At 47.5% G+C, this 24,657-nt stretch overlaps 1 protein-coding gene across 2 annotated transcripts; it reads right to left on the bottom strand.

Annotated features, from left to right (window-relative positions):
- Positions 1–1,347: 1,347 nt before the first annotated feature.
- On the bottom strand, positions 1,348–20,550 carry Hspbp1 (HSPA (Hsp70) binding protein 1). 2 transcript variants are annotated; one of them, XM_052170040.1, is made up of 8 exons: positions 20,344–20,550; positions 19,723–20,020; positions 18,009–18,213; positions 14,511–14,735; positions 5,295–5,450; positions 5,116–5,212; positions 3,946–4,057; positions 1,348–1,673 (listed from the first exon to the last, which is right to left on the bottom strand). In XM_052170040.1, the coding sequence occupies exons 2-8, from the start codon at positions 19,924–19,926 to the stop codon at positions 1,599–1,601; spliced, it is 1,074 nt and encodes a 357-aa protein (XP_052026000.1). In that variant the 5' UTR covers positions 19,927–20,020; positions 20,344–20,550; the 3' UTR covers positions 1,348–1,598. The 2 variants fall into 2 exon arrangements, with proteins under 2 accessions (XP_052026000.1, XP_052026003.1); XM_052170043.1 differs by having other exon boundaries at positions 19,723–20,017.
- Positions 20,551–24,657: the final 4,107 nt, after the last annotated feature.

Genomic DNA, 24,657 nt, shown 5'->3' with positions numbered 1-24,657 from the left:
CAAAACCCGCTGAATATTCGGTTCTAGGATCTTTCGCCCTAAAAGCTACCTTCGGAAATCCGATTGTTATTCCGACTCCTCCAACCATATTTCTTCGACTCTAGTCAACTCCTAAATAAATCCATTCCGACTTCTCATCCACACGCGAAGCTGATTGCTTTTGTTAGCCGGGTTCGTCCGGGACGCCTCGGCCGAGGTTTTCTGGCTGACCTCCTACTCGGGCACTTGCCCAAGCGGCGATTACTGTTGCCAGTTGCAGCACAAAGCCTTCTCTTGTAACAACCGGGAGGGACCCCTTACGCCGAGATTCAGTCACTAAAGGGCCTTTTCTAGCGCTGAGACTCGGTTTACCCCAACTTTCATCCCCTGCCCCTTCGTGCCCATTTTAGAGGTCAGCTGTAAGGACTAGATAAATGTAAGAAACTGTAGTTTTGCTGGGCAGTGGTGTCGCACGCCTTTAATCCCAGCACTAGGGAGGCAGAGGCAGGTGGATTTCTGAGTTCCAGGACAGCCAGGGTTGACCTGTCTTGACCTGTGCCCCAAAAGAAACTTTAGTTCTCCTTTAAAACAGCAGATGGGAACCTTATATTTCGAGGACGTTTTATTTCAGTCATGTTTGTGTGTATTCATTATCTTGACTTTCAAGGGATCTAGTTACTTTTTTCCGACCCCTTGATTCTCAAATGGACTTGCTTTCACGGATTAACACCTGTCAGTAATTTTTTCCTGTCTTTTCTCTTCTGGGCTGTGTTGTTTTTAATTTTTGTTCGATCTTGTATCAACTAGCTAGTTGTGTGTGACAGACCACCTTCACATTATAGAGCAAACAGTAGTTCTGCTCCCCATGTCCCCACATTCAAGGTGTGTCTTCTAAATGGGGACAGTTAGACCTTTCTGAAAAGTCTCATAGACACACTGGAGATGTGTTTCCATGGTGATTCTAAATCCAACCAACTTGGCAATGAAGATCAACTTTCACACAAAACTTCAAGGATGTCGAGCTGGCTTCGTGGATAAAGGTGGTTGCTGTGCAAGCCCATGACCTGACTCAATGTCAACTTCTATTGCCAATACCCACGCAGGAGAAGGGGAGACTCAGTGCCCCACATGTCCTCTGACCTCCATTCATAGGCCATGCCCCTCCCCTATACACACAAATGTTTTAAAAAGTGTGTGTGTTTTAAAGAACAGATGGTCCCAGCACAACAAAGCAGGAAAAGACAACAGCTCTGAGGATAGCAGCAACACTTATTATCCCTTTAGTGACCCTCTTCCCAAATCCTCTAAACTCAGTCCCTCCTACCTTCCATAAGAACCTACCAAAACACAGTGCAAGACAACACAGGGGAGCAGGAGAAATGTCTTTATTTGAAGAGCAGTGTGGACATGAGAAGAAAGGAAGAAAGCAGGGGGGTTGGGGACCCAAGGGGCCAGCACCTTTCTCTGCAGCCCCTCCAGGGGGCTGCCCAGAGATGGGCGGGCAGGCCCAGGCCCAGGCCCAAACAAGGCCTGGCAGTCCCTTGGGAGAGAGTGCCTGGGAAGGAGGGATGCAGGAGGCCTGGGGTTTCCACGGAGAGAATGCAAGGAGCCGCCTGGTCTCACCGATCCATGCTGTCGTCCGTAGGGCTGGAGAAGCAGGTCTGTAACAGCTTTTCACAGAACTCCAGCTCCTCCTGGATCAGGGTGAGAGAGGGGTCCTGAGCACAGGGACAGCCTGCCCCACATTCAGCAGCCTGCACATCCCCCGTCTCAGCTACCACCTTCCACCCCGGGAGCCTGGGCTTTCCCAACGCCCGCTGCAGCCATCATGATCACTTGCCCTGCTCATGGTTTCCGAGCTCCAGAGATTAAGTCTTAGGGCCTCTCGGACGGGCCTGTCTTCACATCAGCCCCCGAGCTCAATCACTAGAACCCATTTATGGACGGGAAGAGCTGACTCCGACAAGTTCTCCTGTGACCCCCACCTGTGTACCATGGTACACTCATGCCCACACGCAGTAATTAAATGTTTTAAGCTCTATTTTTATGGGGACAGAGAATGTGTGTGTGTGTGTGTGTGTGTGTGCGCGCGCGCGCGCGCACGTGTGTGTGTGAAGACTAGAGGGTCCCAGAAGCCATCCACCTTGTGTGTGTGCACATATGTGTTTGAGTATGAGTGCATCCCTGTGCACACGGGTGTGGACACCAGAGATTAAGTATCTTCCTCAACTGTTTTCCCATCTCTTTCCCTTTTTTCACAATATAGCCTGGGTTGACCTGGAACTCACTCTGTAGACTGAGGTGGCCTCGAACTCACGGAGCTCCACCTGCTTGTTCTTCCCCGGTGCCAGGATTGAAGGTGTGTGCTAGCCTCCATCTCATTTTCCCAGACACACTTCCTCACTTAACCTGGAACTGACTCTACTGGACGTGATCCTGTCGGGATCATGTGCAGCCAGTCTACATGTCTCCTGAACTGTAACTCAGCTCCTCCTGCTTGCACGGCAAGCACGTTGCCAATGGACCCATGTCCCCTGCCTCAAAAACTTGTCCCTAGAGCAGTATCTGTAGTCATGAGAGACTACAGCTACTGTAACAGATGACTACATCAGGATTTCAAGTTTGAGACCACTTTGAGCTAACAGTGACAATGTAACTAAAACAATTAGAGAAGGTAGTTAAACCAATGAGGCCAAAAAGCCATCCCCACTGCACACACAACAAGAGCTGTGATGGGAGAACAAAGTTGTCACCAGGAGTGAGTCAAACTAAAACCCTCCTGCTGGGCACAGGGGTACACAACTTTCATCCCAGCACTAGGCCTGCAGCACTATACACAGGGACCAGGCTGGCCTCCAACAACAGACATGACATCTGCCTGCCCTTACATCGGTGATAACTTGTCTTCATTTGTGAGAAGAAAAAAAATACCCAGCCTTGTCTTTATTTTTGAGAATTTTTTTTTAAATATAAGGCTTGGTCTGTCTGCCTGTAGGTGGTGGGCATCTCTAAAGGTGAGGGGCAAGGCTGGACTTGGAATGATTCAGGATCTCCTGGGAGATAAATACAAATGCCACACGTGGGGCCCCCACACTGTCCCCCTGACACCAGGCGGGACCAGTCTCCACCGTCCTGTACCCTATGGGGACAGATATGAAGGTCACAGGTTCCTGGGATAAGGTCAGGACAGACAGTTGCTAAAGGGTGTCCTGCCTCTCCTAGTTACTACTGTCCCTCTGTAAACATCAGGGGTGTCCAAAGAGACACAGATGCAACAAAAAGGGCATTGCTGGCACACATCTGCTATGCCTAACTTTGCTAAACTCTGCAGCATTGAAGCAGAGGGTGCTTCACAAAATGAATGATCAGAGCTGGTGAGATGGCTCGGCAGGTAAAAGTGTGTTGGGCCAAGTGATGACCTGACTTTGATTGTCCTGTGACCTCCACATTAGCACTGTGGTACTTATACAGGAACACTCCCACACACAAATACACACACCCACATACACCCTTACAAATGTAAAAAAAGCAAACAATAGAGCCTGGGAGAGGGCTCTGGATTAAGAACAATTGTTGTGCTAGCTGGGAACCTTGACTCAAATACCCCCCCACAAATACATGCACATACAAACACAGACACATAAATAAATCTTTTTAATTCAAAACATTTAAAATAATCATCTAGATCAGGAAATAAGTATGAATACTAAATTGATGGTGATGCTTCATTACTTATCTAGTAAGTTACCCATTCTTATCTACTTAATTTATTCACCCACTTAACTGAATATTTAAGGATGTTTATTACTTTTATGGTACATAATACCTCATCAGTTTGATTCTCCCCTGCACTGACAAAGCATGTGGTTCACAGTGTTTGATAACAGGACAAAACACAAGAGGGCGAGAAGGAAGGCTGAGAGGACGGAGCCCATGGGCACAGGGCCCAACACCCGCCCCACCTACCTGGTACTCCTCATGCTGCTGCAGCAGCTGGCAGCGGTGACGGAGCAGTTCCTCCAGGCCCAGCTCAGGCTCCCGGCATTCACGAACACCCTGAGGGAAGTCTGTCACAAGGCTACGGGAGGACACAGGAGCAGACCTTAGGACCCCATCTGCAACAAAGACCACAGCCCAGCTCCTAGCCCCCACTGCTTCTGTGGAGCCAACAGCCTGGAGTGAGTCTTGAGCTCCCATCCGGCTTCTTCCCAGCCCAGCCCAGCAGTGAATGAGGCACGGTGGTGCTGCAGTAAGGCCTATGTTGGCCCTGCCATGGTCCAGGGTGTCAGCTTTTGACACTGTTACACACTGTTGTCAGCTGTCATCTACAAAGATCATACCAGAGAACGGTATGACTGGCTTATTTTAAGAAATGGTGGTGGTGGCACTTGCCTTTAATTCCAGCACTCAGGAGGTAGAGGCAGGAAGACAATTGAGTTTGAGGCCAGCCTGGTCTACAAAGTGGGTTCCATGACAGACAGGGCTAAAAAAAGAAATCTTGTCTTGAAAAAACAAAAACAAAAACTGAAACTGAAAAAGGGAAAGAAAAAGAAATCTTACAATGTGGGAGCTGGAGAGCTGGCTCAGTGGTTAAGAGCACTGGCTGCTCTTTCAGAGGACCTAGGTTCAATTTCTATCACCTACATGGTGGGTCATACCTGTCTGTGACTTCAGTTCTAGAGTCTCTGATACTCACATACAAATATACATTCAAGTAAAACACCGATGAACATAAAATAAAGTGATTTTATATATATATATATATATGTGTGTGTATATATACACATATATATGTGTGTGTGTGTGTATATATATATATATATATCTTACAATGCTTTTAAGTAAGTTTACAATTGTATTGGGCAGCATTCTGGAGCACATATGGCCTAGGCCTGCAGGTTGAAAAAGCCAAGAACACTAACTGGTTCACCCTATGAACTGTAAGAGCTTCTCCCTCCCAAGAACTGTGAAGAGCGGCACTAGGTGATCCCTGCACCTCCCTGGCCTACAATCGTAGGAACTCCCACAGGGATAGTTCCAGTGCAGGGTCCAGTGGTGGAGCAGACTAGTGCCTGAGCTGCTCTTTCTGTGGGAGACCCACACAAAGCCCTCCTCCTAGGGCCCCGGCACACCTACCTGCACAGGGCTCCAAGCACATGCTCATGGAAAGGACTGTGTTCTGTCCGCACAAGGGCCACCAGCTGCTGGACCATCCCCATGGAGCAAAGGGTTCCTGGGGGAAGAGCTGTGGGAGTCAGGAAGGCTGTTCCCACACCACCCCCATGTGTCCCAGGTGTCCCTGTCAGCCGGCTCACCTTTGTGCTCAGGGTGGCCCACCAGCAGGTTCTGCAGCAGGAATGCTGACTTGACCTTGAGCTTCTGCACCTGCTGCTGCATGGCCCGCATCAGCACTGAGAACCCATCCAGGCGGAGGAACTGCAGCAACCCAGCCTCCTGCTCTCGGACGAGACCTGGAGGGAGAAGCATGGCTCTGAGGTCCTGGTCACTATGGCCTTCATCTTCATAACCGCAGGCACCAACACCACTAGCGTTATCACCATCAGCACTATACCCACCACCACCATCCCAGTCACTACAACTATCAACACCACCCATTCACTATTATCGCTGCCACCACAATTAGCATCATTTCTAGCACTACCATTACCATCATCAGCACCACCATACCATCACCATTACTAAACCCATCAATATCACCATCAGCATTGAGACTACCACTATTTCCATTAACAACCAACATCACCTTTACTATCACCATTACTACAGCCATGAACTCCCTCACCACCATATCACTATTATCATCACAACCAGCATCATCATTACTACACAGTCACTACTTCCATCAACCAGCACCACAATCAGTTACCAGCACCACCATCACAATCACCACCATCACTATTGTCATTATCCCACTGTCAGTACCATCCTCACCATCATATAGTTAGTTCATCATCATAACCCATATTTCGCCCTCTTAATGCATGTAACTCAGTGGTTTTTAGCACGTTCACAAGCTATGCAACCATGGTTACCACTGAACTCCTGAACATTTACATCGTGCTGGTGCCCAGAGGATGACATGCCCACTCTGTTCCCAAATTACAACCATCACACAATCTCAGAAACTATTTGCGCCTGGAAAAATCACGCCCCTGCTAAAGCACAAGGCAAATCACAGTCAGCTGCTGTGACAATCTGAAGCAGCTCCATATCCCACACCTGGAACTAAAATGGAAACATACAATATTTTTGTGGTTTTTAGAGAAGCCAAATTTCCAAACATGCTTCTGTAGAGACAACAGCACATTTTTATGCATTAGTACCCTTTACTTTCCACAGACGCTCAATGGGTAGGTGCTCCTGGGTTCCCAGTTTATCTATTTGCCCATTCATTCAGTCACCTACTTATTTTGGTCTTTTTCTGCTTGTGTACATAATACATGCATGTGTGTATATACGAGTTCTTGTGCACACATGTACACATGCACATGGAACCCAGAGGTCATGTCCGGAATCACTGCCCACCTTGTTTATTGAGACAGGGCTTCTCACTGATCCTGTAGCTTCCCCGGTTACAGTAGGCTGGATTACTAGGAGTTCCAGGGACTACCAAATCCCTGCCTCCCCAGGCCTCCATGCGTGGCTTGTTACATGGGTACTGGGCATCGGAACTCAGGTTCTCAGTCTTTCAAGCATTTTACCAACTGAATCATTGCCCAGACCTTATTTATGTGTTTGAACATGAAGTTTCATATGTTTCAGTCTGGCCTCCAAACTCACTCACACAGCCAAAGACAACCTGAACTCTTCTTAGCATTACTGCTTTCACCTTCATAATCCAGGGATTATGGCACTGCACCACCACACGCGGCTTAAACTCCCACTTAACAGACAAGACAGCCAGGCTTCAGAGCATGCGTGATCTTTCTTCTGAAGGCGACAAGGATGCTGAGCAGCCCCCAGCAGGTGAGAGCCAACCAGGGATGCATCTGCAGGAAGCCCAGCTCCTGAACAAGCTCCAAGTCTTTACTCCTCAGACAGAAGCCACTGAAAGGTCCAGGCCACCAGGTACACACGTGCCAAATGTGACTGCGGAGTTGAGCTGTCTGTCCCCTTTCAAGTTCATTGAAATACAAAGTCAACAACCAGAAAGGCAGTACATTTCCCACTAAACACAACTCTGTTGTTTTAGTAAAACTATACACCAACCTTTGGAAATTCTACAGTTAAGCTGAGATGTGCTGAGTGTAAAATGCACACCACGGGGGCTGGAGAGATGGCTCAGCAGTTAAGAGCACTGACTGCTCTTCCGGAGGTCCTGAGTTCAAATCCCAGCAACCACATGGTGGCTCACAACCATCCATAATAAGACCCGATGCCCTCTTCTGGTGTGTCTGAAGACAGCTACAGTGTACTCACATATAATAAATAAATCTTTCTTTAAAAAAAAAAATGCACACCATGGACTCCTGAGACTTAGCATGACATAAGACATAAAGGATCTCATTAATAGTCCATAAGCAGGGACAAGAGGATGGCCCAGTGGTTAAGTTCTTAACTCTGGGGCTGCTCTCCCAGAAGACTCATTTCCCAGCACTCACATGGTGGCTGGCTCACAATCACCTAGAACTCCAATTCCAAAGGATCTGATGCACTTCTTCTGAAGGGTCAGGCACCAGGCACACAAGATAGTGCACATTCATGTAAAATACCCATACACACATTATTACATACTCATAAAATATAAATTTAAAAAGTTTAAAAATTGGTCTGTATCCACTATGTGCTCCAATTATATATGTGGTGGTTAACTCTCTTTGCTTTCTTTTTTTTACAAAGTGTTTTTTTTAGTTATATGCTTGTGTACATGTGCATGTGAGTACATGCTGCACCCCCCCAGAGGCCCGAGGGAGAATCAGATGCCCCGGAGGTGGGGTCATGGGCAGTTATAAACTGTGTGTGTGTGGGGGGGGTCATACTCTGCAAAAGCAGTATGCTTCTTTTTTTAAAAAACCGCTGAGCCATCTCTCACTTCTTTGTTTTCTTTCTCAAGATAGTGATTTTTCTACTGTGTGTTGTTTAGGCTGGCCTTAAACTCAGGATTCTCCTTCACCAATCTTCTAAATGCTGGGATTACCAGCATGTGTTACCATGCCTGAACTTAAGAAAACATCATTTTAAACAAATAAAGAAAAGACTTGGGGCTGACTCAGCAGTAAAGCGCACTGGCTGCTCTTGCAGAGACCCACGTTTGGTTCCCAGCGCCCCATGGCAGCTAAGGACTACCTCTGACTCCAGTTCCAGGAGACTGAATGCGTCTTCGGGACTCTGGGAGGTTTTTAATGGACTCTGGGGATTGTGTTGTTGTTGTTCGGGTTTTTGTTTTTTGGTTTCATTTGCTTTTGGTTTTTTCGAGACAGGGTTTCTCTGTCAGGTTTGACTGTCTAGAACTCACTCTGGAGACCAGGCTGGCCTCGAACTCATTGAGATCCAACTGTCTCTGCCTCCCAAGTGCTGGGGATTAAAGGCATGTGCCGGCACTGCTCAGCTGTTTGTTTTTAATACAAGACTGGTTGTCGTGGTGTGCACCTGCAATCTCAGTGTCTGGAAACGAGAGGCCTTCTGTCAGTCCAAATCCACAAGTACCAAGCCAGCCAGGACTATATAGTGAGACTCTTGTCTCAAAGAGCTGAAGAGAGCCCTGGTGGTGCCGGCGACGGCAGCAGCAGCTGTGGCACACGCCGTTGATCCCAGCACTGGAGGCAGGGGCAAACACATCTTTGAGTTGGATGCCAGCCTGATCTACACAGTGAGTTCCAGAATGGCCAAGGCTGTTACAGAGAAACCCTGTCTCAAAAATAAATAAATAAAACAAAAGATAAAAATGAGAGTAATAATAGTTGATCATGGTAGCACATGCCTGTAATTCCAGAACTCAGAATTCAAGATCATCTTCAATGACAGTGAGTCTGTGGACAGCCATGGATGGCTACCTGAGACCCTATTTCAAAAAATACCTCAAAATAAAACGAGATAAGACGAATAACTAACAAAATAGCCCATGGGTAGGAGACATGAGGCACCACAAATTCAACTGGCAAGCACAGCCTGGAGGCTCTACCTCCAGAGCGTGACCAGGAGAAGGACGGTACTTGACGCTGGGGCTTCTCCACCTGGATGTGATATGCATTTAGAGACAGGCCGGCCCATGCTGCCTGGAGATCCTTAGATCCCTCACAAAGGTAAAAGGGAGAGAGCTGATGCCACAGCTGTCCTCTGGCCACAAGTGTACAGCCATGGCATTCGCTGGCCCCTCTCCAAAGGCAGTGGTGGCACACACCTTGGACCATACACTCTGGAGTCAGAGGCAAGAGAATCTCTGAGTTCAAGGACAGCCTGACTTACAGAGCAAGGGTTACACAAAGAAACCCCATCTAGGGGCGGAGGTGGGAGGAGAAGCAGCAGCAGCAGCAGCAGCAGCAGGGACCTCGGATCACGGCCACAGGAGGTGCATGTGTGTCTCCCTAGCCTTCCCTGTCCCTTCCCCCATCCCAGGCCTGCTCACGCATGACTCCAAGTGAGCCATCTCTGAGTCTTTCTGAAACCCTTTCTCTGTGCAAACAACGAACCACTTACAAAAGTGAAGTGACAGGGCAACCACGTCTGTGCCCTCGAAAGAGAGGGGAAGGAATGCAGTAATGCCCCTGCCATAGGCAGGAGGAGCCCACATGACCAGGCCCTACCGGTTCCTAGCACGAGCCCTGGAAAGCAGCCACGGAACACCACGCTATAAAGCCACCCATGGAAGGGCAGACACCATTTGACTGTGCACGCTAAAGTGATTATGCAAACTCTACTTCAGAGTAAAATGGCAGTGTTGTTTGTAGCTCCCCCACTGCATCCAGAGAACCCACCGTGCCATGGGGCCACTCAAGCAACCTGAGGCTTCTCGCCTCAGCCCTCAAAAGCTTCCTCCAGCAGCTGGCACCCTAGAAGACAGCCAGCCAAGAGCACAGGCTGTATGTGGGCTCAAGGACAGTATCACTATGTGCTCCACTGCCTGACGACCTGGGCCTCAGAAAAGGCAAAATCAAGAACTATGTAAGTAGGCTGCTCTTGAGCCCTGACCCCAGAAACGGTGAAAGATGACCGTCACTACTGGGTAAAGAAGAGAGAGGACCAAAGCAGTCCAAGGTCAGCTGGGCAGAGCCATCCAGACGGTCTGTTACAGGTCCATACAAACGGGCAAGGGAAGAGAGAGAGACTGCATATATCACACACACACACACAGAGAGAGAGAGAAACATGTACCACGTACAAGAAGGGGCCAGGAGGTCTGGGACAGGGCTTGTCACTACATAATCATCTTTGTGCCCGCCAGACTCTGAACAATGTAACTTTTTACAGATTTCTGATTTGTCTTTATTTTCTTTTCCCCTCTCCCTTCCCCACCTCCCTCTGCCTCCTTTCTCCCCTGGATCTTATATAGGCCAGGCTAGCTTTGAACTCACTCTATACCCAAGGATGACCCTAAACTTCTTCTGATCCTCCTGACTCTAGCTCTTCACCTCCCAAAGCTGATGAAGTTACAGGCATATGCAAGCACACCTGCTGTATGTGGTGCTCGGGATCAAACCCAGAGCTTCCTGCACGCCAGCCAGGCAAGCACTCTACACCTGAACTCCATTTCTCACTAGCTTTGATCCTTCAAAGAGTAGCCCAAGCTGACCTCAAAAAAAATTTTTTTTTGGTTTGTTTGTTTTTGAGAAGGGTAGACTAGGCTGACCTCAAACTCAGACATTCACCTGCCTCAGAGTCCTGAGTGCTAGAATTAAAGGCATGAGCCAGCTGACCTCAAGTTTCCAAGTATCCTCTAGATCAGCTTCCAAAGGATGAATCACAGATGTGTACCAACATTCTCAGTACCCTATATTTTTAATACTATATAGAATGTCTTCATTGGAGACACGGGGTATTTAAGAAACATTCTAAAGACCCCAGGCTGTCCTAGAACTCACAGAAACCCTGCTGCCTCAGCCTCCCGTTTACCAGAATTACAGGTAAGTCAACATGTCCACCTATATAATGTCTTTCTAAAAAGCAACTGGGACTGAATGAGTTGGAGAGACAGCTCGGTAGTTAAGAACACTCACTCCTTCCAGAAGACCCAAATTCAGTTCCCAGCACCATATCCAGTGGCTGCCAAGCACCTACCTCCAGACCCAGGGAACCCAATGCTTCTAGTATCTGTGGACACTCATGTGTATATGCCTACACACAGAAACAAACACATGCACAAAACTAAAAATAATTTTAAAATAGATTCTTAAAAAATATTAATAGAGGCAAAAAGATGGCTCAGCACTTAAGAGCACTTACTGCTCTTACTGACTGAGAGAACCTGGACTCAGCTCACAACCATCTGTGACTCAAGCAATGAAGCTCAAGGAGACACAAAGCTCTTTCTGGCCTCCTCAGAAGGAAGCACTGTAGATGTGTAGTGCACACATATATATACATGCAGGCAAAAACTCATGCACATAAAAAATTTCAAGCAATGAATCTTAAAATCCTAGAAGAAGCCTCCCTATGTGGCTGTAGCAGATTGAGGGCACAGAGTCCTCCCCAGCCTGGGGCTAGGTTCTCCTGGGTCTGTCTCTTCCTGTCCCCAATTTGGACGTTACTTCCCAGAGGCTGCCCTGCTCCAGACCTCCTTCCTGCCTCAGATTCAAATCCTTTCCCCCCTGCTCACAGGCCTCTCCTACCCAAGCCTTCTGTGTTTTGCCTGCCAGCTTCTATGCCCAGCAGCATCTGCCAACTGCTGTGAACAAGCACATGGAAACCAGAGCCCCAGATGCAGGGAAGGCGACCACCAAGGCTGTGTGTCACAGGCCCTCCTACATACCGCAGTTCTCTTTCTCTGCCTTCCTCCTTTCCCCCTCTCTTCCTTTCCTTCTCTCCAAAATCTAGCTTTGTGACCCTCTTGGACCTCAAATTCATAGCAATTCTCCTGAACCCTAGAATTACAAGTGTAGGCTGCCAGGCCTGGCTTTACATTTCCCATTTCAATCACAACGTATAAGTGCTAAAGCAAAGAACAGTCAGACTGGGGAGGGAAGTCTGCTGGTAGTAATAGGATGTTTTCCTGGCATTCACAAAACCCTGGGTTCAATTCTCAGCAGCTCAAGAACCATGCATGGTGGCGCATGACTATATTCCCAGGGCTCTGGAAAGATACAGGCAGGAAGACGAGAAATTAAAGGTCATCTCGTGGTAAGAGAGAGTTCAAGAGTTCTACCTGGTCTATATGAGCCTGTCTCAAAAATGGACTCTCTAAGCTCAGTGCTAAGTAGTTCCAGGACAGCCAGGACTACACCAAGAAAACCTGTCTTGAAAACAACAACAACAAAAAGAAACAAAGAAAGGGAAAGGAAACCGTGGACCTTGCAGAGATGAACAAGGAATCCCCGTATGTCCTTGCAAGCCCACTCCCAGGCACATACCCCAAGACTCCCAACCCCTGGTCACAGCAGCAGAACAGCCAAGAGGCTGAGACAACCCAGACTCCCACTGGCAGATGAACAGATAAACGAATGTGCTGTGTCGGGTGTGAAGGAATGTCACTCAGTCATAAACAGTGAAGCACTGAGGCATGCCACAGCAAGGATGAACTGCACTCGCTGCAAGACTCCAGAAACAAAAGGCCATCTGAGGCACACACGGCCCACTTACAGGAAAGGGGGTGAACAGGCAAATCCTGACACACATAAAACAAGTGCCTGCAAGAGCTGGGCTTGGGGTACGGAGAGGGCCTGCTGCGGGCACACAGTCCAGCTGGGCTTGGGGGTACGGAGAGGGCCTGCTGCGGGCACACAGTCCAGCTGGGCGTGGGGAATGCTATGAAGTTGAGAGGGGGTGCACAACCTTGGGAACACACTAAAAAATACTACATGGTGTACTCTACAAGGATGAATTTAGCTGGGCCTCATGGCATATGCTGTAATTCAACCTACTTGGAATATGGCGGCGGGAGGATGACAAGATCAAGGTTTGCTTAGACTACAGAGTTCAAGGCCAGCCTAGGAAAACTTAACAAGATCCCGCCCTCAAAACAAAAAGGTAAACATAGTTGGTAACTTATCTACTATATGCAAAGCCCTAGGTTTGATCTGCAGAACCCCATGAACTAAACATTGTGATACATGTTTGTAATCCCTGCACTTGAGAAGCAGGAAAATCTAAAGCTTATGACTGTAGGAGAGATACCACAGGATTCCAGCCTTCCCTTAGATATGCTAGCCTGACTTCTGCGGGGGAGGGAGGAGGAGGAGCCATATTCCTCAGTCTGTGGTCACTGGTAAGTCACCCTTGCTCTGACAAGCAAGCACCCACCTCAGGAAACCAACCCTAACGGAACGCAGTGGATCACAAAAACAAAACAACGAAAGAGACATGAAAGTAGGAGGAAGACTTGTTAGCAGAAAATCTCCAAGACTTTAACGCAAGCCTGGTCTATAGCTAGTTACGGGCCAGCCAGAGCTACATAGTGATAGCCTGTCAGAAAGAGAATGTTGTGGTCATTTGCAGCTACAAAGAGTTCTGGCCTGGCCGGGTAGTGGAGGTGCACGCCTTTAATCCCAGCACTTGGGAGTCAGAGGCAGGCGGATTTCGAGGCCAGCCTGGTCTACAAAGTGAGTTCCAGGACAGCCAGGGCTATACAGAGAAACCCTGTCTCGAAAAAAAACAAAAACAAACAAACAAAAAAAGAGTTCTGGCCTGGTCTACATGACATATTGCCTCTTAATAACAAAAACAAAAAACAAACAAAGCAATATGTATATTATATAATATTATATGCAATATTATATAATATATAATTGTATGTATTTATTATATAAATACGTATATGCACACACACACTGAGGACCTGAATGGTGGAAGGAGCTACATACACAAAATATATAAATTATAAAAATAAACCAAAACCCAACATAAGCAAGTGTTTCAACACAAAGATTTTCTTTCTGCCCCCAAGCTGGCACCTAAATCTGTACTACCCTTCTGCCCACGCCTTGTTTTCCTTGCTTCACAGCTGTGAGGGCAGACAGCATTCACACAGAGCCGCTGCAGTACTCTCTGAGGGACCCTACCCTGTCTGGACAAGTGCTGGTCATTATAACTGAGCAGGGCTCCCGTGTCTCTAGTTGGTGAAGACCACACACACAGCTCAGTGTCCTACAGCATACAGGATGACCCCAAACACGGACAAACTCTGACACATCTGAGAAGCCCGAACACAAGGTCATCTACCATCACTGTCAGGGCACACTCAGTAACTAGCTCTGACTTCACTACTGGGGCTCCTACACCTCATACAGAGTCCCAACAAGAATACGAATCAAAAAATAAAGGAAGCACCCCAACCTTTTCTCTCCTGTGGATCCATCTAGCCCCACCCCTGCGGTCAGCACTGGCCCCGGGCCCTCCCTCTGTGATCCTGGGACACTCACAGGAGATGGCGAAGAGAGCCTTGACTCGTACCGTGTCGCAGGAGTCCCGGTCGAGCAGTCGGAGCAGCTTGCGCAGGGCACCCAGGCCCAGCACCTGCTCCTGGATGGCTGCCACGTTCTGACTGCACGTGCCGATGAGCTGGGCCGCCCTCCAGCGCAGCCCTGCGGCCCCGGCCTCCAGGTACCGACCCACTAGCAGGTGCATGCCTGACAGCTGGCAGAAATCTACAGACAGGAGAGGAGAGAAAACCGTCAAGGTCCCCAGTTCACAGGCCGACCTCTTACTCCTTAGAATTTAGAGACAAGGCTTGAGACAGGGTGTTCATTTAAAGACAAGGTATGAGAGGAAATGCTGATGAAGGGGTCTGCAGGCTCGCTTGGGGATGATGAAAGATTTGGAAGTGAGATAGGTCTGGAGTTAAGGCTATAGTTCAGTTGGTAGAGTGCTTGCACAGACTTCATAAAGCCCTGGGTGTGGGTCTTAGCACGACATACAGCAGGCACAGTGGTATACTCAGCACTAAGGAGGAGGCATAAGATCATAAGTCCAAGCTCATCCTCAGCTACATAGGAAGTATAAGGCCTTCCTGGTTTACATAAGACACTGTCACAAAACAGAGATTGGGAGGAACTGGGGGTACACACCTATTATCCCAGCTACCTAGAAAGCTGAGACAGAGCAAGGTACACCAGTGCACTCCTTTAATCCCAGTATTTGAGAGGCAGAGGCCAGACTGGTCTATATAGTTAAGTTCCAGGACAGACAGAGCAGCACAGTGAGACTCTGTCTTAAAAAGCTAAGCCAGGAGGAGGATTAGAAGTTGTGCATGGGCTTCAGAGCAGGTTCAAGGCCAGCCTCAGCCTCAGCAACTTTCTGAGACCCTGCCTCAAATCGCAAAATGCAAAGCGGGCTAGCAACCTAGCTCAGTACGGCAGGCTTGCCTGACATGCTTGAGATCCTCAATTCTATCCCTAACACCATACACAAGTTCTGAAACCTGGAGGTAATATTGCAGAATAGTGTAAATGCTCTGAATGCTGCCCAGACAGTACAAACAGGAGGAGAATCACAAATTCAGCGGCAGCTAGGATGTTATAGACTGTCTCAAAAAAAAAAAAAAATAAGCTGGGCAGTAGCGGTGCACAACTTTACTCCTAGCATGCAGAGGAGGCGGGTGGGAGCTCTGAGTTCCAGGACGGCCAGAGCTACACAGAGAAACCCTGTCTCACCAAACTAACCTCCCTCCCAAAAATAGTAAAACAAAAACAGAAAAATCAATTAGTAAGTAAAATAAAAGACATGAATGCTACAGAATTATATACTCAAAATGGTTTCTTCTGTTTCATGACTTTTTAATATTTACATATTCATTCATATTTACTTACTAGTTGAGTGTGTGTGTGTGTGTGTGTGTGTGTGTAGGCATACACATGTCATGTATGATTTTAAAGGTCAAGCCCTGGTCAAGACATGAATGCTACAGAATTATATACTCAAAATGGTTTCTTCTGTTTCATGACTTTTTAATATTTACATATTCATTCATATTTACTTACTAGTTGAGTGTGTGTGTGTGTGTGTGTGTAGGCATACACATGTCATGTATGATTTTAAAGGTCAAGCCCTGGGAGGTGCTTCTCACCTTCCACCATGTGAGTTTCCAGACTTAAACTCAGGCCACTGGGCAGCCTTTTTCCCACTGAGCCATCTCACTGTTTTGTGATTTTGCTTTTGTTTTTTTTACCTTGACAAATAAGTAAGGTTTAGAAACTAGGCCTGGTGAAACACACTTGAAATCCCAGCACTGGGATAGTAGAAGAAAGAAGATCAGGAGTTCAAAGCCAACCCCACGTACACAGCAAGTGTGAGGGTAGCCTGGGCTACCTGTTTGCCTCAACAACAATAACAACAACAACAACAACAAAAAAAGTGGGGCTTGAGGAATGGCTCAGTGGTTAAGAGCACTGGCTGTCCTTGTAGAAGACCCAGGTTCAGTTACTAACACCCCACATACAGGCAGACTGCAACTGCCTGGAACTCCAGTTCCAGGGGACCCAAAGTTCTTCTCTAGCCTTTGAGGGCACCAGACATGCACACGTGGTACATACAAATACATACATGCAGGCACTCACACATAAACATGACACGCCTTTAATCCTAGCTCTCAGGAGGCAGAGGCAGGTGGATCTCTGTGGGTTTGAGGCCAGCCTAATATGTATACATAGTGAGTTCTAGGCCAGCAGGAGTAACACAATGAGACCCTGTCTCAAAAGATGGCTCAGTGGTTAAGAGCACTGACTGCTCTTCCAGAGGTCCTGAGTTCAATTCCCAGCAACCACATGTTGGCTCACAACCATCTGTAGTGGGATCCGATGCCCTCTTCTGGTGTGTCTGAAGACAGCAACAGTGTACTCATATACAATAAGTATATATATATATATATATATATATATATATATATATACACACACACATATGGAAAAGGGGGGAGGGGAGTTGGAAAGATGGTTCTGTGGTTAAGAGCTGCTCTTCCAGAGGTCCTGAGTTCAATTTCCAGCAACCAGCCAGGTGGTGGTGGGCGTACACCTTTGATCCCAGCACTTGGGAGGCAGAGGCAGGCGGATTTCTGAGTTTGAGGCCAGCCTGGTCTACAGAGTGAATTCAAGGATAGCCAGGGCTACACAGAGAAACCCTGTCTCAAAAACAACAACAACAACAACAACAACAACAAAAAACAATTTCCAGCAACCACATAGTAATGGGATCGGAAGCCCTCTTCTTTAAGACAGCGACAGTGTACTCATATAAATAAATCTTTAGAAAAACAAAGAAAAAAAATCTGGTTGTGGTGGTAGCAAAGGCCTTTAACCCTACTTTAATCCTAGTACCTAAAGGCAGAAGCAGGTAAAATATCTGTGAGTTTGAGAGCATCCCAGCCCACAGAGTTCCAAGCCAGCTAGAGCCACATAGTGAGATCTTGTCTCATTAAAAAAAAAATGTACACACACACACACACACACACACACACACACACACGAATGTGACCTGTGACCTACAGCATGTACCTTGACCCTGGATACTTCAATGCCATTGCTTACCCTAGACCCACATCCATCCGTCCCACTCTTCTTTGACAGGAAGATGTCTGTCTGTTCTGACCACAACAGCACCATCCTACCTCAACCTTTGCACTAGCTAGTCCCACTGTCTCGAATGCTTTTCCTGCAAAGCAGGAATACCACGTGGTATCAAATACTCTACCTCAAGGCAGCCTCAGTTTATCACTCTATCCCAAACCACCTCCCTTCCCACCCTTGGGAGAGTAGCAAGCAAATTAGGGGGTAAATATCAGTCCCAGGGCTCATCAGAGAAGTAGCAGAACAAATCTGCCATCACAGGGACTTGGCGGGGTATGAGGAGGGCTTTGTGCCCATACTAACAGAAGAGAAGGCTGGGAGTGGCTGGCGGTTCAGTCGGTGGGGTGGGGGGGTGGGTACCTGCCGCATTGTCCATGTTCTCACACAGGTCCGCCAGCAGCTCTAGTGCCCCTTCCCGCTCCTGCTGGTCAGTGGCCAGCTCAGCCTCGCCGGCCGTTGGGGGTGTGGCCTGGGACAGGACCCGGAGGCAGTTCTTCATCTGCTCCACCTCCTCTCGCTGGCCCCGGAAGGCAGCCGACATGGCTTCCTGCAGCCACTGGCGTCTCTAGGGAAGAAGATGGAAGGGTGGGGAGAGAAGTCTCTCAGTGATTGCCCAGGGAGTGACACTAAACGGATAGCCAAATGTAAGGGCTGACGGCTCTTTCCATCAACAAGAATCTAGGAGACATCTTGGGAGGAGCACAAGAGTCTCATTCTGTAGTGCAGTCTGGCTTCCTACTCACAGCAGTCCTCCTGCCCCAGACTCCCAAGTGCTGGGATTAACAAGGATGAGCCACCACGCTCAGATGTTTCCATAGATTTTACTCATAACTTCTTTTCTAGGCATTAGGGAGTCAGTCCTGAGACAGGTTAGAGGGAAAAAAAAGTTTTGTTCAGGGTGCATGCATGGTGAACAGAGAGAAGCGAGGGGTAAGAGAAAACAACATGTCGTGTGACATGATATGGCAGTGTGGCAAGCGCTGTGGGGCAAGGCGAAGCACAGTGGAGGATCATGGGAGGGGAGGTTGGCCTGTAGAACTTAAATGGGGTCATCTTGGAGGGCCAGGTGTCAGTAATGAACTAGGCCAGGGAAGAGCCGGGCATCTACTACGAAGAATCTTCAAGGCAGAGGCAGCTGAAGCGAGGCTGAGTGAGGAAAGAAAGAAGTTGAGGAGAGAGAAACACCCCAGGAAAGGAGCAGGTTGGATCTTTTAGAAAGATGCAAAGGCCGGAATGAAGTGGGCGGAGCTGCAAAGGTGAGGAGGGCAAGGTCATTTGGGCTAGCCTGGTCTGTAAGAGACCTCAATCTCAAAACAGGAAAGACAGGGGAAGAGGCTGTAAGGCTTTGAAATCATGCTCCTGGACAAATTTGGGCAAACTACCTCATTGCTCTGTACCTATTTCCTCCTTGTGCTATAAAGATTTAACGACACAACGTGTATAAATTATTCTATAATTTAACCGAATTGCTACAATATTCTATGTATCGTAAATGTCAGCTAAAAAAAATTACATGCAAAATTCCTATCAACCTTCAAGACAATTCTGTCACGTTTTATTATAGCTATTCCAAATTCATTTATTAAAAAAAAAATCAGAGGCAGAGAAAGGATATGAATTGCCCAACCAAGGTCATAGTTAGCTACTGGCAAAGCCCCAACTATGTTGTGCACAAGTCAGTATAAATTGGAACATCAGAATTGCCTGATGAAACGCTATCATTACTATTAGCACCATCAATTCAGAAATGAATGAACACTTGAGGATTAGAAAGATTAAATAATGTAGCCAAGGTCACACTTGTGGAGACAAGGCTGAATCTAGCTCTGCCGGGGTTCAGAGAACCCTAGCTTTCTTTTTGGCCTTTCCCTCATCATGAGGCTGACTATTTGCCTCCCAATACAAAGCTGTGATCAGACACTTTACAGTTGACCTTCAGCCTACTATGATACCACATTTAGACTCATGCTCACCACTCAGGAAGGCAACAGCTTGTAGCTCACTAAGCCACTCTCCCCAAGACACTTACATCCCCAGGACCCTCACCCAAGCTTCTTAAGTCCTCATACTTTACCTCCTCGCTCATGGGTTCTGGAGGGGGGTCTGGCTCCGCAGAGCCCGCAGTAATAGCCATCTGCAGCAGGCCTTGGAGGTTCCGCGGAGGCCGGGGATTGCCTGCGCCCCCTGCTGAGGAGCCACTGCCCCCCGACGAGCAACCCTGGGAGGCCGGAGGCAACGCAAGAGGGAGGCGACTGCCCCCTGAACCTTGGTCTGCCATGGACTTTCTGTGAAGGAAGAATGTGTTGAAAGGAAATTGATGGTCACCGCTGAGGCAGCTCTGGTGTCCGGATGGGTCGACTCCTGAAGGTCTGCTGAGAAGGTGGAGTTTTGAAGGTGTTAGGAGTCTCCTCGTGATCCCAAACCATTCTGCCTGCAACCACCTTAACCACAGCCCCCTTTCCTTCCTTCATACCAACAGGACCCTTCCCCAAATCCAGGTGTCCCTCTTTACTCCCTAGCAACAGGCCCCACCCACTCCCTGGCAACGAGCCCCCCCAGCTCCCCAGCTTGCGTCCCCGTCTCTTAGCAACCCCACTGCCACGCCTCCATGGCAACAAGCCTTCTCTCAGTCTCCTTAGCAACACGTCTCCTCCCTTGTCTTTGAAGAGGGGCGCCCCAACGGGGCTGATCTCACCTTGCCGGGTCTGGAGCTGCCACCACGCTTAAAGACAGACTGGCCTGCACCTGACTCTATTGGGCGCCGCCATCTTTGCCGGAAATACGCAGGTCTTACACGGAAGTGCCTCACCCCAAGCTGTTTGCCCGGTTCTAAGCAGCACCTCTCGGCGGATGCGGTGCTCAGCTCTGCCTCTGTGGACCACCTCCTTATCTTTGCCCCGCCCCTACATTGCGCGCTTTTGTTATAAGCTCCGCCCCCTAGCTCTTCTGTTTACCTTAGGGACTCTCTTGGCGAACTCCTCCCCTCCCACACATGGGCCCCGCCTATGCCCATAGTCCCCGCCTCTGTTCTAGGCCTTTCGGCCAGTCCCAGTCAAGTCCCGCCTCTTAGCATCTGGAACTTCAGCTCGTCCTGTGCGGCCACGCCCCTGCGTAGGCCACGCCCCTCCCCTGCCTCCGCTCAGGCGGTTTTGCTTCTCACTCAACTGATTTTAACTGCAGTTGCTCCTAGAGTCTCCGGATGTTGCCCCTACTACCTCACCTTTGTAACCTGAGACTCAGTCTCACCTTTTTCTAGGCCTCAGTTTCCCCATTTATTACCGGTTTCAGTGTGGAACACTGTGTGAGCTGTGTATATGTGTGTATACATATATATATATATATGTCTTCATGTGACTATGCATGGTGTGTGCGGGCGGTCACATGTCAGCATCAGCTGTCTTCCACCTTCAGTCGTCTCCTCATTTTAAAGATGTTTTTAGATTTTTCTCTTAAAGATGTATTGTTTTTGATTATGTAGTAGGGAGGTTTCCTTGGGGCCAGAGGAGTAGGATCCCCCAAAGCCGTAGTTACGGGTAGGCAGTTAGGAGACAACCAATGTGGGCAATAGCAGCCAAGCTCAGGCCCTCTGCAGGAACAGTAAGTACTCTCGACTGCCACGCCATCTCCCCAGACCCTTAAATTATTATAATTGTTGTTTTAATTTCTGAAGATTTATCTGTTTACTTGTGTATGAATGGTTGGTGGTTGGTGGTTGGTTTTTTGGTTTTGTCTTGTTTTGAAACAGTGTTTCACTGTGTAGCCTTGGCCGTCCTGGAACTCACTCTGTAGAACAGGCTGGCCTCAAACTCCGCAGAGATCCTCTTCCCTCTGCCTCCTGAGTGCTGGGATTAAAGGTATGCGCCACCACTGCCCGGTGTGAATGAATGTTTTGCCTGCATGTATGTGCGTGCACCATATACTTGCCTGATGGGTTGCCAGGAACGGGAGTTACGGGTGGTTGTGAGCCATCATGTGGGTGCTGGGAATTGAACCCGGGTCTTCAGCAAGAGCACTAAAGCATCGCGAGTCCCTAATCATTGAACTATCTCTCAATGAATTCTATCCACCACCCAGCCCCACCCCACTCCTCTTTTGTTGCTTTTGATTTCTTGTTGGTTTTGTTTTGAGGAGGCTCTCCTTGGCTACCCTGGAGCAAGACATGACCAGGTTGCCCTACAACTCATAAATATACACATGCCTTAGCATCCAGAATGCTGGGAATAAAATATACACATCCACCCTGGCTTATTTTTTTCATTTTTATTTTACGTATGAGTATTTTACCTACATGTATATATATATATACACACACACATTATGTACATGCTCCGTGCCCTTGTGGCCCAAATAAGATCTGTTCCCTGGAATTCTAACCATTGCTGTTAACAAATATCTTGTTTTTAATTTTGTTTTGAGATAGGTTTCTCTGTGTAGCCCTGGCTGTCCTAGAACTCATTACGTAGACCAGGCTGGAATCAAACTCAGAGATCTATCTGTCTCTACCTCCCAAGTACTAGGATTAAAGGCATGTGCCTCCATTGCCTAGCTGGATTTTTTTTTTTTTTTTCGAGACAGGGTTTCTCTGTGTAGCCCTGGCTGTCCTGGAACTCACTCTGTAGACCAGGCTGGCCTCGAACTCAGAAATCCGCTGAGTTTGCCTCTGCCTCCCAGAGTGCTGGGATTACAGGCGTGCGCCACCACTGCCCGGCTCTGGATTTTTTTTTTTTTATTTAAAAAGAATTTATTTTTATTAGTGCTCTGTCTACATACACATCTGCAGGCCAGAAGAGGGCATCAGATCCTATTATAGATAGTTGTGAGCCACCATGTGTTCCTGGGAATTGAACTCCGGACCTCTGGAAGAGCAGACAGTGCTCTAACCGCTGAGCCATCTCACTTGCTCCAGACGTTTTTATGTATGTATATATGTGTAGGCCAGAAGAGGGTTTTATATTCCCTGGAGCTGCAGTTACCAGTAATTGTGAGCTTCCTGATGTGGATTCTGGCTACAGAACTTGGGTCCTCTGAAAGGATAGTACCTATCTTAACTGCTACGCCATCTCTCCAGCCCTGCCTTTTATTTTTATTTGTTTCTTGATGGACAGGGTCTGTCACTGACCCTGGAGCATGCCCGTTTGGTTATACCATCTGGCTATTGAGTCCCAGAGAGTCTTCTGTTTCCACTCCACTATGAGCATGTACCAACCACTACACCCACCCTGTGGGTGTTGGGACTCAAACTCAGGTCCTTTATCATGTACAATATTTTACTAACTAAACCATCAGCCTAACCCCATTCTTTGTAGCCCAGGCTGGTCTTGAACTCCTCTTCCTCTCAAGTTCTGTGATTACAGGTATATGCTATTACTAATGGGACTCCTCTTACGCTAGAATATCTCGTTAGATACATCCCGTATAGGTTATTATAAATGCATGTATCAATTTATGTATCTACGTATCATACTGTAACTTTCATAGTATGCAAGGGAGCTTGCATCTAGGCTATCATCATGGTGTGTGTCTGTTTAATATATATATATATACTATACATTTATATTATGTGGTATCATATATCATTATATATACCTCATACATAGGCACACACACACACACACACACACACACACACACACACACATATATATATATATATATATATATATATATATATATATATATATGTACATTCTAGTTCCAATTCTCAGAACCTATGAATATATGACCTTATATACCAAAAGAAATTTTAGCTAGTATTTTGCTGGGCAGTGGTGGCGCACGCCTGTAATCCCAGCACTTGGGAGGCAGAGGCAGGCAGATTTCTGAGTTCGAGGCCAACCTGGTCTATAGAGTGAGTTCCAGGACAGCTAGGGCTACACAGAGAAACCCTGTCTCAAAAACCAAAAAAAAAAAAAAAAAAAATTTTTTTTGAAGATGAGGTTCAGTTAAGAAATTTTTTTTGGTGAAGGGGATGCGACAGGGTCTTACTAAATAGCTTTGGTTGATCTGGGACTTGCTAAATAGATGAGGCTATCCTCGAACTCACAGAAGTTTGACCACATCTGCATGATGAGTGCTGAGTTTAAAGTATGTGCTCTGCTCTCAGTTAGGGATCTACAACATTCTGATGTATCTTGATTCCAGCCTGCTCTACAGAGTGAGTTCTAGGACAGCCATGGCCACACAGAGAAACCCTGTTTCAAAAACCAGCCAAAAACAAAAAGCCAAGGTGGAGAGATCCTGAGGAATGACACTAGAGGTTGACCTTTGTCCTCTACAAGCATTGTGCATTCATGTGAACTCACATCTGCACACGTACATACAAATAATAAATTACAGACGTGGATAGACTAGCCAGAATACATTATATACATGTGTTAAAATTTTTTTTAAACTATATATTTTTTTGTTTTGCTTTGGTTTTTCTGTTTGTGTTTTGAGACAGGGTTTTATTGTGTGGCCACAGCTGTTCTGGAACTAGCTCTGTAGACCAGGCTGGCCTCGAACTCACCAGAATCTACCTGCCTCTACCTTCCGAGTGCTGGGAATAAAGGCATGTGCCCCTGCTGCCTGGCAACAATATATATTTTAATACAGATGAAAGGTTAGAATTACAGAATGTGAGACATAAACCAAAGGCGTGCTGACTGATACATGAGGCCTACGCCACTGCATTCTGGCCCCCTCTTCCCTCCCTCATCTCTGGACACGCTGCATCTTCAGTGTCGCTAGGATACGCCCCAGCACACTCCTGCCTCAGGACCTCTCCCCTTGCGCTTTCTCTCCCTAAACTACTCCTCGCTTTTTGTCTCCATGATTCATTTTTACTTCCCAGCCATCTTACATAATCCACACCTATTTCTAGAAATGCTTTCCAGGAGAAGTGGCTCAGCAGTTAAGACCTCTTGCTCATCAAAGTCCTGAGTTCAGTTCCCAGTGCCCACTCTAGGCAGCTCACAAGTGCCTGTAACTCCAGCTCCAGGGATTAGCATCCTCTCCTGACTTCCAGTGC

The sequence above is a fragment of the Apodemus sylvaticus genome, chromosome 1, assembly GCF_947179515.1.
Source record: "Apodemus sylvaticus chromosome 1, mApoSyl1.1, whole genome shotgun sequence".
NCBI classification, from domain to species: domain Eukaryota; kingdom Metazoa; phylum Chordata; class Mammalia; order Rodentia; family Muridae; genus Apodemus; species Apodemus sylvaticus.
Note: the sequence above shows the minus strand (reverse complement) of the source record. Positions and strands in the feature narration are given on the sequence as shown.